The 13,755-nt window shown below is 49.7% G+C and overlaps 1 protein-coding gene across 5 annotated transcripts in view; it reads right to left on the reverse strand.

Annotated features, from left to right (window-relative positions):
* The window catches only part of MCF2L2 (MCF.2 cell line derived transforming sequence-like 2), a 302,991-nt gene that overhangs the window by 194,533 nt on the left and 94,703 nt on the right, over window positions 1-13,755 (reverse strand). For 4 of the 5 annotated variants that reach the window (XM_050964267.1, XM_050964266.1, XM_050964263.1 and 1 more), the window contains exons 3-5: window positions 10,504-10,618; window positions 2,053-2,143; window positions 12-131 (exon numbers count right to left, since the gene is read on the reverse strand). In XM_050964267.1, the coding sequence (XP_050820224.1) occupies window positions 12-131; window positions 2,053-2,143; window positions 10,504-10,618 (326 nt within the window). The remainder of the gene's footprint in view (window positions 1-11; window positions 132-2,052; window positions 2,144-10,503; window positions 10,619-13,755) is intronic. The other variant, XM_050964264.1, reaches the window with a different exon arrangement.

Here is a 13,755-nt window from a genome sequence, read left to right on the forward strand (position 1 = left end):
TGCATGCTTACCGGTACCTTCATTTTAAAGTCATCTCGATAGAGTTTAATGCCGATGTCAGCGATTGTCCTGTGAATAAAGCGGGAGGGCCGCAGGACAAAGACCAGCTGCAGGTTCCCCGGAAAAGCTCCCTGGAAAGAGCATGCAAATGTTACAGAGCGTAGCAATTAAACCTCAGGCCCACAAAGCAGCACAGCACCATTTTGGATACCTTCTGCCTCAGAAATTCCTCAGGAAGCAAGTAGTGATGGGGGGTGGTGTGACGATTCTGGAGCTGACCCGACTGCATGGCTGTCATCTGTTCCGCCCACCATGCTCCTGGCCCATCGCTGACTGAAGTCAGTGGAATGACTCCCACTGGCTTCAGTGGGCTTTGGCACCACAACTAGATATTACCAAAAATGGGCAGATAGCGAGGACACAACTCAGAACCTTCTGCATCAAAGAACCCAGACATTTGCAGGCCACTTGAACTAAAGGAGAATCTCCCTGAAGCTACTATAGTATCAGGGCTTCTCTCTTCGTTAGACTGGAGCCACTAGGGGGCGACATAGTCGCACACATTTGAGCAAGGCTGGCATTCCATCTAGTACCGCAGTGGTTCTCAATCTTTCTGGGCTTAGGGCCCATTTGCAAACCTAGATGGCCTGTTGCAACCCAGTAAATAGCTTTGGTACAAAAAAATCTGGCATACTAAATATTTCTTATCCACAATACGTAACACACACTAATGTAATAAGTACACAGTGTGTACTATAGTGGCTGCTCCTGTCCTGCTGAGCTTGACTCCTTGCTTCGGGCATTGTGACCTCTGGGGTCCCAGCGCCACTCAGGTTTGGCCCGGCCCACCTGACCGGGGGCTATCCAGGCCAAATCTGTGCGAGTCACATAATGCCTTGGCTACTCAGCTGACACCCCCACACCCTTATCATCATGACTGAGGAGCAGCTGGTCCAAACCGCTGCCACCGTGTGCACCAGGCTGCAATGCCCAGAGCAGAGAGCCAAGCCCAGTCACCCCTCAGGACTGGAGCCACTGCTGCGGGGTGAGTGTGGGCAGGCTCTGCAAACCCTTCCCAGGGTCTCTGGACCTCACCTCACCCCCTAGAGCCTCCCACCCCTCAGGGACAGACCTGACATACACCCAGGCTTCCCGTTCAACCCTTTGATACATTCTGGTGACCCAGCTTTGACCCACGGATTGAGAAATCCTGCAGTATAGGCGGCGGGTGACATATGCACATTAAAAGACCAGATCTACCCTTCATATCTTGGAAAGGTTTTATTTACCCCCCAGGGTTTGTTCAGATAGGCACACACCACCTTCCCCAGACATGTGGCCATGTTCACAACAACCAGCCTGTGACATTTGTCTGTGTTACATGGTCCTCCGGGGACCATGGAGGCAGCTGAACAGAGCAAGGAATGGAAAAAAAATCTGTTAAGAGATTCTGCATCCCCAGGAATTAACTTAAATCAAACTCAGACACCCAGATAGTCTAAACTCTAATTCTAATTCTATAGACGTTAGAATTAAGTATTGCACATAAGCATACAGTGCATGTTATATAAAATACATATATTCATCTGCTGCTCATCAGTGCTAACAATCACTTTCTTACATCTGACTCTCTCCAGTGAAAGCAAGAAGCAGCATTAAAGAGTTTCTATCAGATCTGCTGTCAAGAAAACATGAGCCTTTAGAGATGTCTCCCGTGGGCCCCTTTGCCATTCCTAGTAGCACAGGGACTATCTGTTACCTCGTTCATCTTGAGCAGCCCACTTTAAATCATTACAATTTGTCACACAGTCATCCCAGCGAATGGCCTCGCATTCTAATTTAGCAGGACACAAGGCGGTCGCATTCATTATTACAGGCTAAACTGTCTCTGCCAGTTAACATGCGAGTTTGGCACAGAACTCCAGGGTGGGGAAGATGCTGCATGAATAGCTAAAAAGGAGTGCAGGAGATCGTTCGCTGTGCTGAAGAGGCAGTGGAGAGTTCTAATGTCTGGAAGGCAAATGGCAGTAAACACAAACGCCGGGCACTTACAGCTATCCGTGTCAGGGATGCCTTTACCGCACTCCATTTGTCCCGTCGTCGGTCTATAACGATGATGAATCCAATGCTGGCAGCCTCCAGACTGCAAAATAGATGAAAGAGGGATGCTGGGTTACATGGGGGTGGACCAGTTCCGAGTAACTGTGCTGCAGCACAACCCAGCCTCCTCTGTGTCACAGTCCAAGCCCATGATTAAAATGCAGTGTACAGTCGAGAGCGTGAATAAGTGGCACTGATTTGCGCGTGCAGGCAAGCCAGCAAATTTCCTCCTTCCAGAACCAGGTTAGCAGCCTCCCCAAAACATGAATATTTTATCCGTTATATCTCTCGGCTGCCTTGCTACTGGCTGCCAAAATTCGGTGATGTGAACAGTTTAGGATCACATATGGCTTTGTACTGGGCCTGAAGTGGAAGTACAGATCTTCCTTGCTTTGCAAAATAATTCAAGTTATTAGATACCCATCTTCATGCCTAGGCAATTTGCTTCATTCCCCTAAGATGCTGATGACGGACAAGTGCACTTATCTCTCACAAGGAGTGGAATTTACCTTTCCCCCACAGGATACCCAAATAATTAGTGACAAAGCGGGAGTTAAGGAGACTGGAGTCTCACACCCACCCAACTCACAGGCAGGCAGTGGGGCTGCAAGCCATTCAGTGGATGTTATGTCAGCATACGGGCTAGAACTGTGGCTACAGTCCCTCCAGGCGGGTGCTGAGCTACCAAATGTGTGGAACTGCAGAACTGCCTATTCAGGGCCAGCACGGAGCCCACTTCTGTGAGGTGCAGGCACGCCCAGTATTCCTGGGGGACTGCTACTCTCACCCTGCCGGCCAAGAGAGCTCAGGGTATCCTTGAGCAGCGTGGAGACTTTTCAGTGAGTAAGCGAGTTTCCCCTGCAGTGCACAGGCAGCACCTCCCCCAGTGTCACAAACCAAGAGTCTTACCGCAGAATCACGACAGATCTGGGGCGCAAACCAGACAGGACTGAAACAAACAAGGCAGTTGCTTACAACTTAGTCACTAATGTGCTCCAAGGAATGGCTCAATATTAAAGGCATCACTCAGATTCCACCAGTCACCCCTCAACACACACCTAGAGTCAAATAATTAGTTTTACTGGGGAAAGGTGCTAGATAAATTTGTCCTCGAGACTGAAATCTTCTCATCTAGTCCAAGACTGAGCACAGCATGGGAGGCAGAAGTGAAAGCTTCTTCACACCAGTGTCCTGGAGGGGATCATGACCTGGCGGGACCACTCATAGGCATGAACGGGTACGTGTGTTGTTAGCGATTTGCGCTAGGCAAATGAGAAGAGAAAGAGCTTATTACCCTGCTCCAAAGAACGTTGCAATCAAAGGGCCAAATGCTGCCTGGCCCTCGTACGAGTGCAGGGAAAGGTGCTAGATAAATTTGTCCCCGAGACTGAAATCTTCTCGCCTAGTCCAAGACTGAGCACAGCATGGGAGGCAGAAGTGAAAGCTTCCTCACACCAGCATGCCTCAGTCGCGTCCTGGAGGGATCACCTGAATCCTCCTTGCATGATCCATGCTCTGGAGAGCACAAGGGCTGCTCCCACGCTGCTCTGCTAGCACTGTGTGGCTCTCCCAGGGAATCAGGGAGTGATGGGCAGGAGGCAGGCCATGGGGGCGAGTCTTGCGGGTGGTTTTATGATGAGATCGCCTGACTTACCACCACCCCACCTGCGTCACATAAGTCACCAAAGAGCCATCGGATGGTAACCATTTTGAACCACAACCTATCCAGTGCAGGATGCAAACCAGCAAACTGGAAGCAAAAGTGCCATGCATTGTTATGATGCTGTATAAGTGATTGTCGCTAGGATTAATACTAAGCCCAGGAAGGATCCCTGAGCGACCCCGTCCCCCAGATCAGTGGCTTTTACTGCTATCCTCTGATGAGAATTAGGACATTCAAAGGCCAGAAAACTTTTTAAAACATAGAAAGATTTTCTTTTTTCTTTAAATAAGTCAACAAACAGCCTGAAAATCTATTAATGCAGAAGAAGGGTAGTGGCTGTAGCAATTACTGAAGTACCTTCTGCCTCTCACATGCAACAAAAATACTCCCCAGTTGTTTCTTGTCAATAGCTAGCCAGGCCTTTCGAGAAAGACTCTAGTGTGCAGTTGCTTTAGAGCGGAAAAGAAGCACCACTGACATTTGGTTTGTTGCTAAACTGTTACAAGAAGTGGGTGGGGGGATGACTAACCCCAGATCTGCGCACTGGCACTGTTTGATCTTACCAAACCTTTCAGCCAAATGGGACTAGAAACCCCTGTAACAGTTTGTCAGTCCCGATGCATTTGGGCAAATCAGCTATCAACTTCCAGCTGGAATGCTGCGTCCAGTCTCTATGCACAGGCACCCTGTCAGATCAGATGGAGAGGTGCAAGGATGTGTGGTTTGACTGTGTCTCTCTGCCACAATGATTGATGCTGCTGCACCACAGATGGAATGCCGGGAAATTGGGTTACAGTCCTAACGTCCAGCAAGCTCTTTGGCCCGAGCATACTGAATGCCTCCATAGTGGAAATGGAGAGGTTGGAGGTGAGCACGTGGGGAGTGACAGGGCCAACAAAAAAGTTTAGAAAGTTATAGTAACTTCAGGTGAGGGAAGGTTTTCAGGGCTATGTCTGACAATACGGCAAGAGAAGAGGCCCCTTCAGCAGCACTGTTCATAGAACATCCTCATTAGCACAGTTCCTGCTTGAATTAGAAACACTGTAACACCTGGCCTGTGGAAAGGCCTTGTGACATCATTTCAAATTACACTTCTACCCTGCTATAATGCAACCCGATATAACACGGGTTCGCATATAGCGCGGTAGCAGCGGGGTTCCGGGGGCGCTTTAAAGGGTCCAGGGCTCTGGCTGCTGTGGGGAGCCCCGGGGCCCTTTAAGTCACCGTTGGAGCCCTGCTGCTGCTACCCCAGGCCTGCAGCAGCATGGCTGGACTGGCGATTTAAAGGGCCTGGGCTCCCCGCAGCAGCCGGAGCCCTGCTGCTGCTATCCTGGAGCTGCGGCAGCGGGACCCACCAGCGATTTAGAGGGCCATGGGCTGCTGTGGGGAGCCCTGGGCCCTTTAAATCACGGCTGCAGCCCTGCCGCCTTTACCCCGATATAACAGCGTTTCACTTATAACACGGTAGGGATTTTTGGCTCCCCACGACCGCGTTATATCAGGGTAGCGGTGTACTCCCTCCTTTGTGTGTTTAATGCACATTCATTTTTTCTCTTTTGTTTAGTAGCTTGTAAAGAAACACTCAGGCCACTGTGGAAAGGAAACAAATCCTCAAATAACCGCTCGATGTAACCAATCTACGTGCTGCACAGAACATATGCAATTACTTACTGATCTCGCACATACGTAGGGGCCAAAACCCTGATTTTTCAGCTTAGGGAACCACAGACCTGCTGGAACGTGTGCAGGGAGAACTTCCTTAGCTTGCTACAGTAGCTGGTCCTTTCTTATTCCTGCCACTCGAGGGCACCATCGCGGACTCGCTGACGTGCACAAAGCTAATACCCAGCAGCTGCTGCAAACTGAACAACCTTGAAGTTCTTCTCTTTCATTATAAAGGGGCAAGGACAGGGCCGACTCCAGGCACCAGCCCAGCAGGCAGGTGCTTGGGGCGGCCAACGGAGAGGGGCAGCAGGTCCGGCTATTTGGCGGTGGATCCCTCACTCCCTCTCGGAGTGAAGGACCTGCCGCCGAATTGCCGCCGAAGACTGAAGCAGCGCCGGTAGAGCTGATTGCGATTGCGGCTTTTTGCTTTTTTTTTAATGCTGTTTGAGGCGGCAAAAACCCTGGAGCCGGCCCTGGGCACTGAGAAGCCTTTTAGATAACAAAATTTAGTTAACAGTGCTGACCTGGGCTGGGTTCAATCCACTGGCCTAGTGATTAAGCTACCTAGAAATTGACCCTTATTGATCCATCCCAGCTCCATTTAGTAGATCAGCAATGTGCTTTGTTAAAGATAAGCCAATACTCATTAGCAGATATTTTAAATTCTTCTTCTGAAAGCAATACCCAGGCTGAGGCTAATTTGAAAGGCAGACATTTGACGTTTCTGGTGCTAAATGCTGTCAAAACACAATGCTCATCAAAACAACCCGGCAGCCTCAGACAGGATACTGGGTTAGATGGACCATTATGGCCATCCTTTGTTTACCAGAGCAGCTCAGATAACTAAAATGTTTATTTGTGAATAATTATTCAATTAAAACAAAGCCATAACTCGCAATCAGTATAATTTATAATGTATTATTCCAACCAGTACTGATATGTATAATAGGTCTATTAATAAAACACTGAGATTTTGGCATTTAAGTCAATGCAACTTGCATTACTAAAAAATTAAGGATATTCTCCCCTCAAGAAGTACATTTTTGGAGGCCCTTAGAAAATCTAGCCCTGCAAAGCACTCTGTATTTTTCTGCCTTGAAAGATGTGCTAAAGCAGCATCCAGGTGGAATGTACTAGGATGTTATTTCAGAGAAATCAAATGGCTCTATCCCAAAGAAACAGAGAAAATACATCATTGCCATCAGCATCATATTCTGTCTTCTCAGTTTAGCTTCACTTAGCCAGCTTGCAATAGCTGTACATCCTTCAGGCACCAATAGCTCTAACTTGACATACAGAGCCAAATTCATATTTGGGGTAACTCCACAGAAACGAGTGATTTATAACAAAATGTTTGAAAAGCGGACATATCTTTGTGGAAGTTACCAACATGTTGATGTTGGAATAAAACAGTTTACTAAGCAGTCCTGCTTAGATGGACAGAAATGAGAGACAAAGCAGATAGCAATGAATGAAACTTGTGATTGCCATATTTCTCAAGAAAGCTCGCAGGTCACACATACTGAATTGTGCTGTTACCTATATAGGAGCTGGTTTGGGAAATTCAGTAAGGGATTTCTATAAAAATGAGCCTAATTGTAATGTACACCCATTAGTTTAAAGAAGAACCAGGCCACCCCGTGTTCTGTTTAGTTAGTGACTGTGGTGTACATCATTTGCCTCCATGTCCTGTTATCACTGTTTGAGAAGAAACGGGTGAAAATGGAGAAGACCGGTAAGTTAGCACGATCCAGAAGAGGAAGGAAAGGAGGGAAGTGGGGAAGATTAGAAACCAAATGCTGCAGGGAAAGCAGAGCAGAGTAAACATCATGGAGGAAAAATGAAGGCATCATCTGCCTAGCTCAAGGTCATCAGAGCAGACCTTTGCAAAGCAGTGACATGTGGTTAAGGTGGCTGAAGCTACTGACAGGGATGCAGGCCGGTAACCTTGGTTACTACTGATGTCTGAGAAGCCATGACGGTCTGATAAAAGAAGTAAGGTTTGGATGTCGCGGGGGGTACATGTGCGTGTTAAAATGATACTTGACAAAGGCATGTGGGCCACGGCATGGAGTCAGACACGTGCTGCATAACCTTCCATTTAATCTCAGTGTTCAGGACGATATCACCTGTCGTCGGCAAGATGATACAATAATATTTGTATGTCTTGTTTGTAGTAAGCCAGGGGCAGATTGAAAGTCTTAACTTAGACAGGGAAATAGAGACGGTGTCACCAAACGATATCATTTCAATTTAGTACACACAAATAGAAACCTGTGCAGGTTCTCAGTGGCACTTGGCATTGAGCGAGGAGGGCAGGAAATCAGGAAGAAAATGAGGCAAAACAATAGTATTTACATGGGCAGATCATACAATAAACAGATCCCCACTCTCAAAAAGGTTGTTAAGAAAAGCTCACACTGGACTCTCTCTACCTCCCAGGTCACAGAAGTGCACTGGACAGACTGATTCATTAGAAAGAGAGATTTGAAGCATATAGTACATGACAGGTAATATCAAACTTGCCTCCAAAGTAAATGAGTACACAGTCAGCCGTGTGAAGCCTGGATTTTCGCTATCTAAGAGACTCCCCATCTCTCTGTACAATATCCCAACACACAAGATCAGCAGAGGCACTCCTGCTGACGGTGTGGAGATTTGAACTCTGATGAGCTTTTGGTTCTTGAAGACACTTCCCTTAAGGGTATGATTATGCTGCCAAAAACACACACCCCACGGCAGCAAGTCTCAGAGCCTGAGTCAACTGACTTGGGCTTGTGCTACGGAGCTAAAAATAGCAGTGTAGACTTGACACTCAGGCTGGAGCCTGGGCTCTGAGACTCAAGACCGGGGGTTTGTTTTTTCTTGTTTTGGGTTGGGTTTTTTGAGATGTAGACATACCCTAAGAGATGCCAGGTTTGAGGATCCATTAGAAAAGGGGCAATGCTCATTGGTTAGTTTAAGCATTTGGCTGATCTGGGCTGAAAGGGAATTCTGGATATGGACTGAAGGGGTTAAGAAAAGACTTTCAACTGAAGCTCTTTATTCCAGATAGCGAGGTGGGAGGTGGGCGTAACCCACGCCCACTCATTATGGTTCTCTGTCCCCCTCTAGTGGTAGCGGGGCCATACATAGAGTTTAAAGAGCCTACTACAGCCTTTGCTAGGAAATCTGGGTGTCTCAGCTCAGGGTATAGCATCTGGGCGTAGCATCTCACACTTGAAGTTCTAGGTTCACTTCCTACTGCTCACAACCCACCCGGGGCAAGGTATTACATGTGTGACAATGAATCGTGTAAACGTGCCCGAGGCTTGCCAGGTGAGCACATACTTATAAATAATGACATTGTGCCAACAGACACACACCCCTTTTGCATGTTCTATACATAGAACACATTACAGAAGTACAGTAATTCACATGGGGATTTAGAAAAAGTCATACAGGATTAGTTATGCCTATGCTCTGATTGGAAGGAGGTCATTCATTTTATTTGGTGATCACAGACCTTCTCTGCCTGATTAACATGGAACCTGCTAATGAATTCTCCAGGACACGCAGAAATTGACTGCAGCGAAGCAATGACTCATCGGCACAGCACCTCCTGCTGGTCATCTTGGGAATTAGCTCTTTTTCAGCCTTGGAGCACCCTCTGCTGGCCAGTGTCTCGCCTGCCTCAGGCCCCGTGTCCCTACCGGACCCCAGTGCCCTTTTCCCTTGGGGTTCTGCCCTAGCAGTACCCCCACACTCTGGGTCTCCCCTCCCAGGGGAACCCACAACCCTAAACCCACCTCACCTCAGTGGCTGCTGCCAGTTGTTCATCTAGTCCCCCCATTCACAGGGGCAGACTGCTGTGTAATGGCCACTCATCATTGGCAAGGGGTTAGGACCAGCTGCCTCTGCCTATACCCAGGCTGCACCTCTGTAGCCCCAGTACCTTTGAAGACCTGCAGCCTGGGAGTTTACCAGGCTGGAGCTCCCCAGCGCCTCTTGCCCTTCCCCAGCACTGCTCTGCTTCAGGTACCCTGCTCTCAGGCAGGCAGCCCTTCCCACTCCAGGGCTAGAGTGGGACTCCTCCAGCTTCTGGCCCACAGCCCTCTTAGCAGGGCTAGCTGGGGCCTGACTGAGCTGGCCACACCGGTGGTCAGCTACTCACTCCGCTGCTCTCACTGCTTTTTCCAGCCGCAACCCTCTTATCAGGGCCAGCTTTTATCTTGGAGCGGGGCAGCCGCCCCACTACACTAACACTGTAAAGGGAGAACCTGCTCCTCTGCCTGGAACGGATACTGATCAATCTTTGTCTTCTGCTCTGTGGCAATGAAGCGTTTTATACGCTGAACCTCTCGACAAGCAGAATGTATTTCTTTTCAAAATGCACTGTACGCTACCTGGTGGAACCATATGTAACCTTCCCCACAATCTAATAGCGTGCACCCTCTTCCTGGTCAATTGTTTTCTACCTAGATGTCTCCCTTGACTTTGCCTTCCATTTTGCTCCCAATCTACTGCCAATGCTATAACATTGGCAGCAAAATTGTTCTAGTACATATAGCTGCACTGTTATAGTATATTATGTAAAGACCATACTATAGCCCTCTGCTACTCACTCTGTGCTGGGAAGTAGGGAAAGACAGTTGCTGAGGGTGAATTAACAAACTGCAGAGTAGCAAGGCTTTACGGTGAACCAGTCTCGCCCTTGGCAGTTTCCCCCCTTCTGTAATCTTGCCATAAAGCACACATCCAGAGTCAGCTCTGGTTCTTCCTCTGTTGTGCGTGGATGAGAGGGCAGGGCTGCCTGGGGGAAGCCTGTGCTGTACCTGTTCTGTGTGGGTGAAATTCACTCATATACAGAAGACCAGATCCAGGCCTATGCACGACTGAAGTGGGACATAAGTCGTGCTTATGGCGTGAGCTGGTCTTTAGCAGAGGAGTGAATTCCATGCTGGATGACCTGGTTCTGCACGGCCACCAGACTGCAACCTCTCAGAAGTTCTAAAACAGTGAACACAAAGTAAAACAATGACCCACTCAGGAAGTGAAGCTGCAGGGAGACAGCAGGCCTTTGTGATTCAGCTCACCTGGGAATGCTGGTTAAATACGTCACAACGTTCAGAAAATCCTCGTTGGGTATATCGCTGAACCCTGCATACTCTGGGAAAGTTATAATGGGTGCCCCATCCTTCCCTCTGCCTCCTGCAAATAAGAGAAGTTTTCAAGAGGTTAGAAACGTCCCGAGAGCAGAGGATCAGCCAATGCAGCATGTCATGAAACGGTAGCATGTTCCTCACCGAGAAGCAGTGTGATCCTGTGGATAAGGCTCCAGACTGGGACACAGGAGACCTGGGGACAGATTCTCAGTTTGTATAAATCAATGTAGCTCCATTATGCCAATTTACACTAAGAATCTGGCCCAGGGGTTCTGTTCCTGGCTCTGCCACTGAACGGTTGTGTGACCTTGGCCAAGTCACTTCACCTCTCTGCCTCTGCTTCAAGTGCTCATTTGTGAAGTTTTCGTGATTCACAGACATAGTCACCAACCAGGACTGCAGGTAAGCTCTTTGGGACAGAAACCATGTCTCCCTACGTATTTGTGCATAATGGGATGTGGATGCTGAACCTGACTAGGGCATCTGGATGCTAAATATTAAATAATATTTGAATAATAGAATTCCAGGAACAAACCAGGCTTTGGGGCTTTCATTCACAAAAATACTGAAAAAGGAGTGCTTTAAACTAATCAACCAGTTCTGCTTACTATCTGTCCATCCCTTTATTAACTGCTCAATCATCCAGGCAGAACAGCTACGTTTTACACACACACACACACACACACACACACACACACACACACACACACACACACACACACACACACACACACACACACACCCCTGTACAGGCCCAGGCCTGCCTCAGGGACCTCCAGGTCACATTCATGCCTAGCCCCCACCTCTTGGATCCAAACCCAGGATCCAACCTCCCCCCAAACTTAAGAGAAGTCTGGGTGGAGAACTCAGCTTTGTGGCTCATGCTTATCCCTGGTTTTCCTGTTACATTAGTGGCTTAATTCCGCGTTGGATTGAGTAATGTAGTAACGTACATAGCGTAGGATAGTAACTTAGCAATCAGGCTCGTCACTCTTCTGATGGGTCTAGGATCCACTGGGCAAAGCATGAATCCCCAGTTCAGTCCCCAAACCAGGTTTCCGGATTAGCAGCTCTGCAGCTATGCGGAGGAATAAGAATTTAATCCAAAACCCATTAAAGTTAATGGGATTCTTTCCACTGACTTCCATTGGTGCGGAAAAGAGCTTAAGTGAAAGTATAGACAAACAGGACGGCAATAAGTGAGTGAAAACGCTAGGGTTTTTACTGCAAGTGTCTCATCCTGTAATTGCAGCTAAGGGTCTTTGGCAAGTCCCTCCCGCCCACCTTGATAAAATCAGCTGTTTGGTCCTGACTGCAAACCAGTAAAGGGTTAAACCCTGCAGCACTCCTTCTGATCTTCCTGAGGCAAGGGGAGATCTGCCTAAGCGGGGATTGTGCTCCACATCACTCCTGCCGGAAGGTAAACTCTGTGGCCTTCTCCTTGGGGAGTTTCCAGGGAATTATCCCTTCGGGGGTGGGGCCTGCCAAACCCCATGGGTTCTGTGGAAGAGTCCTCACCATCCTCCCACAGCTCCTGCCCTACAGGCCCCCCTCTCTCCCCAACTTGGCGGTCTGGTCTAGAGGAGCCATCTTTAGCTGGGTCCTCCTGCTGCAGCTCGGTGGCAGTCACAGAAGGGAGCTGCAGCCAGGGGTTAATATGGGTCATTGCCACCCAGAAACTGGCATGAGCAACGCAGAGCAGGAAGTTCTTTGCTCTTACCCATCCTGCCTTGGCCCTGCCCCCAAAGCGCAGCAGGTTTTATCTAGGGGATCAGTGCCCTCATGGGCAGCAGGAATCATAGGCTGGGGGAGGCTGTGCCTCTCCAAACTGCCAGGCGTGGCTCCACTCCCAGGACCCTGCTCCTGCTTGCTCTACATGCAGCAGTGAGGCTCCAGTCCCCCTGTGTGGCAGCCCACCCTGCTGGCGCTCCGGGGCTGGGGCCACACGACCTCCCGGCGCTCTGGGAATGAGGAGGCTGGGGCCATGTGCTGCCCACCCTTCCGGCACTCTGGGGCTGGGGAAACTAGGTTGAGGTGTGAGCCAGTGGCTGTGGGTGGGGGGTGTCCGGCAGTGGGAGTGTGTGGAAGGGGCAGAGCTGGCCTGGAGGCTGGCCTCCCCCAGCCTGCGGTTCACACGCTGCCCAGGAGCGCCCACTTCATGCTGGACCATCTGTGGCCAGCGTCTCACCACATTAACTGTTCCATTAACATAATGCTATGACGCTGGAAGACCAGGTGTCAGCTTATGCCACAGCCCCAGGCCAGTTTGCATGTATATCAGCATAGATCAAAGTGATTGTTCAATGTATAAGAGTGTATTTGATGTTTCAGCTGCGTAAGAACCAGAGCAGTGGTCCCCAACGCGGTGCCCGCGGGCGCCATGGCGCTCACGGGGGCATCTTAATGCACCTGTGCCCTGGCTCCCAGGAGAGCACCCGCCTAAATGCCGCTGAATTTCAGCAGCATTTTGGCGGGGACGCCTCTCGATGACGACGCTTGTCGCCGACAAGTGATGTCATCGAGAGGTGTCGCCCCCGAATTTAGGCAGGGACACCTCTAGCTGATGCCGCATGCCGTCGACAAGTGACATCGAGAGGCGTCCCTGCCGAAATGCTGCCAAAATTCGGCGGCATTTCAGAGGTGCTCCACCGCCGCAGTGGTCCTTTGGCTGGCGCCCGCCAGCCAAAAAGGTTGGGGACCAGTGAACCACAGGGATGTTACATGAATTGTTTTCATTTATCTCAGGGGTGGCCAATCTGTGGTTCCAGAGCCACATGTGGCTCCCTGTATAGGCACCAACTCTGGGGCTGGAGCTACGGGCGCCAATTTTCCAATGTGCCATGAGGTGCTCACTGCTCAACCCCTGGCTCTGCCACAGGCCCCACTCCACCCCTTCCCACCCCCTGCCCTGAGCCTGCTGTGCCCTCGCTCTTCCCCCTCCCCCCAGAGCCTCCTGCACACCACAAAACAGCTGATCGGGAGGTGGAGGGAGGGGGAGGAGGGGCTGCTGGGCAGGGCTGCTGGTGGGGGGGAGGCGCTGGGAGCGGGGTTGGGGGAAGGAGCTAATGGGGGCTGCTGATGTATAACTGTGGCTCTTTGGCAATGTACATTGGTAAATTCTGGCTCCTTCTCAGGCTCAGGCTGGTCACCCCGATTTATCTGTATCCTGTTATAGTGTACTAG

Source organism: Gopherus flavomarginatus, chromosome 8 (assembly GCF_025201925.1).
Source record: "Gopherus flavomarginatus isolate rGopFla2 chromosome 8, rGopFla2.mat.asm, whole genome shotgun sequence".
Lineage (NCBI taxonomy): Eukaryota > Metazoa > Chordata > Testudines > Testudinidae > Gopherus > Gopherus flavomarginatus.